This window comes from Bidens hawaiensis, unplaced genomic scaffold (assembly GCF_021521415.1).
Source record: "Bidens hawaiensis isolate Kalapana, Puna unplaced genomic scaffold, B.hawaiensis_p1.1 tig00023994_1, whole genome shotgun sequence".
In the NCBI taxonomy this organism is placed as follows: domain Eukaryota; kingdom Viridiplantae; phylum Streptophyta; class Magnoliopsida; order Asterales; family Asteraceae; genus Bidens; species Bidens hawaiensis.
Window position 1 is genome coordinate 323,121 of NW_027493773.1, and position 1,140 is coordinate 324,260.

General features: G+C 38.2%; 1 protein-coding gene across 2 annotated transcripts; it reads right to left on the minus strand.

The window, feature by feature from the left end:
* LOC143568470 (uncharacterized) lies at nucleotides 1-1,140 on the minus strand. 2 transcript variants are annotated; one of them, XM_077054624.1, is made up of 4 exons: nucleotides 1,031-1,140; nucleotides 852-959; nucleotides 389-448; nucleotides 1-294 (listed from the first exon to the last, which is right to left on the minus strand). In XM_077054624.1, exons 1-4 carry the CDS (start codon nucleotides 1,133-1,135, stop codon nucleotides 283-285), a joined length of 285 nt encoding a protein of 94 aa, XP_076910739.1. In that variant the 5' UTR covers nucleotides 1,136-1,140; the 3' UTR covers nucleotides 1-282. The 2 variants fall into 2 exon arrangements, with proteins under 2 accessions (XP_076910739.1, XP_076910738.1); XM_077054623.1 differs by having other exon boundaries at nucleotides 384-448.

A 1,140-nucleotide genomic window follows, 5' to 3' on the forward strand; every position in this document is an offset into this window, starting at 1 on the left:
TAAAATACAATTTGAGCAGCTCAAAACTAGTTTTATTTAGCTTATTGACCCGTTAAAGATACAAAATCATCTTGTTCACAAATAAATGGGTCGAAACCATCGTGCTATGAACATATCGTTCACGAGAATCTGCAAAGAAAATCACCTTATTTTCTGACACGAGGGTCACGACTAAGTCCATGCTTCCTCAACGTGTCGATGTAACTTCTCATAAGCGTGAATTTGTTGCTTCCAAGGTAATAGAAATAGTCCCATGTATATATCCCGGTTTTATGCAAGTCATCAAAAAGCAACCTAAGTTAACCACACCAGAAACAAAATCATTCAATCTAGCAATTGTAGCAGTTATCAATAAAAATACCATTAAACCACAAATAAACTACCTTACCCCGTAATTTCCTACGGGTTCTGCAGACATGATCACTACATAACGGCGTCCATAAATGACCTGGTTCAAAAAGATTCGACCCTGTTTCAGAACCTAATGTAAACCTAAAAATATTAAGTTGAGAGGGGTGCATACGAGCCCAACCGCTCGTGAGCTACTCAATAGATAAAAAGCTCGAAACAAGCTGAGCTCATATAAAGCTCGTTTAGTTTTCAAGCCCCAAACTCGAGCCTTGTGTGGGAAGCTCATTTAGGCTCGTCAAGCCTTAACTAACCTTCTGCATTTTAAGTTTACATCTTTTGGACTTTTATATATTATCTTCACATTGTACAGCGGCGCGCTTTGACTTGTTAAGATTTTTCTTAAAATGTATATAGAAATTAATTAATAAATAATAAGCGAGCCAAGCTCGAGCGAAATGAGTTGCGTTGGAGGTCTCTTAAGTCAAAACTACACCAGTTACCTTTTGACCAGAAATTGATCTGATCTTACTATCAACAGCAGGGCTGAAGACTCTCAGATATTCAGCCGGCAGCTTGTACAGGCTTCCATTTGCAAATTCAACCTCAACCTAATTAAGAAATGAGAAATGAATAAAATAAGAAAAGAAGAGAAATACAAGTGAAGGTGATTTAATAATACATGGTTTGGAGGATGGAGAGCAAATCTGATCAGTCGAGGAGAGTCTCCTCCGGCTGTTGTGCTGAAGATTCGTCTGGCTCCCCTCAATATCCATACGCCATACATGTTTT

Bases quoted from the DNA above. Each gene is read 5' to 3' on its own strand.
- LOC143568470 (XM_077054623.1), bottom strand. From the start codon at position 1,135: ATGTATGGCGTATGGATATTGAGGGGAGCCAGACGAATCTTCAGCACA. The intron at 449-851 runs GTAACTGGTGTA...TTTTTGAACCAG, and splicing joins GATCAATTTCTGGTCAAAAG to GTCATTTATGGACGCCGTTA. The intron at 295-383 runs GTAGTTTATTTG...TGGTTAACTTAG, and splicing joins GTAGGAAATTACGGGGTAAG to GTTGCTTTTTGATGACTTGC.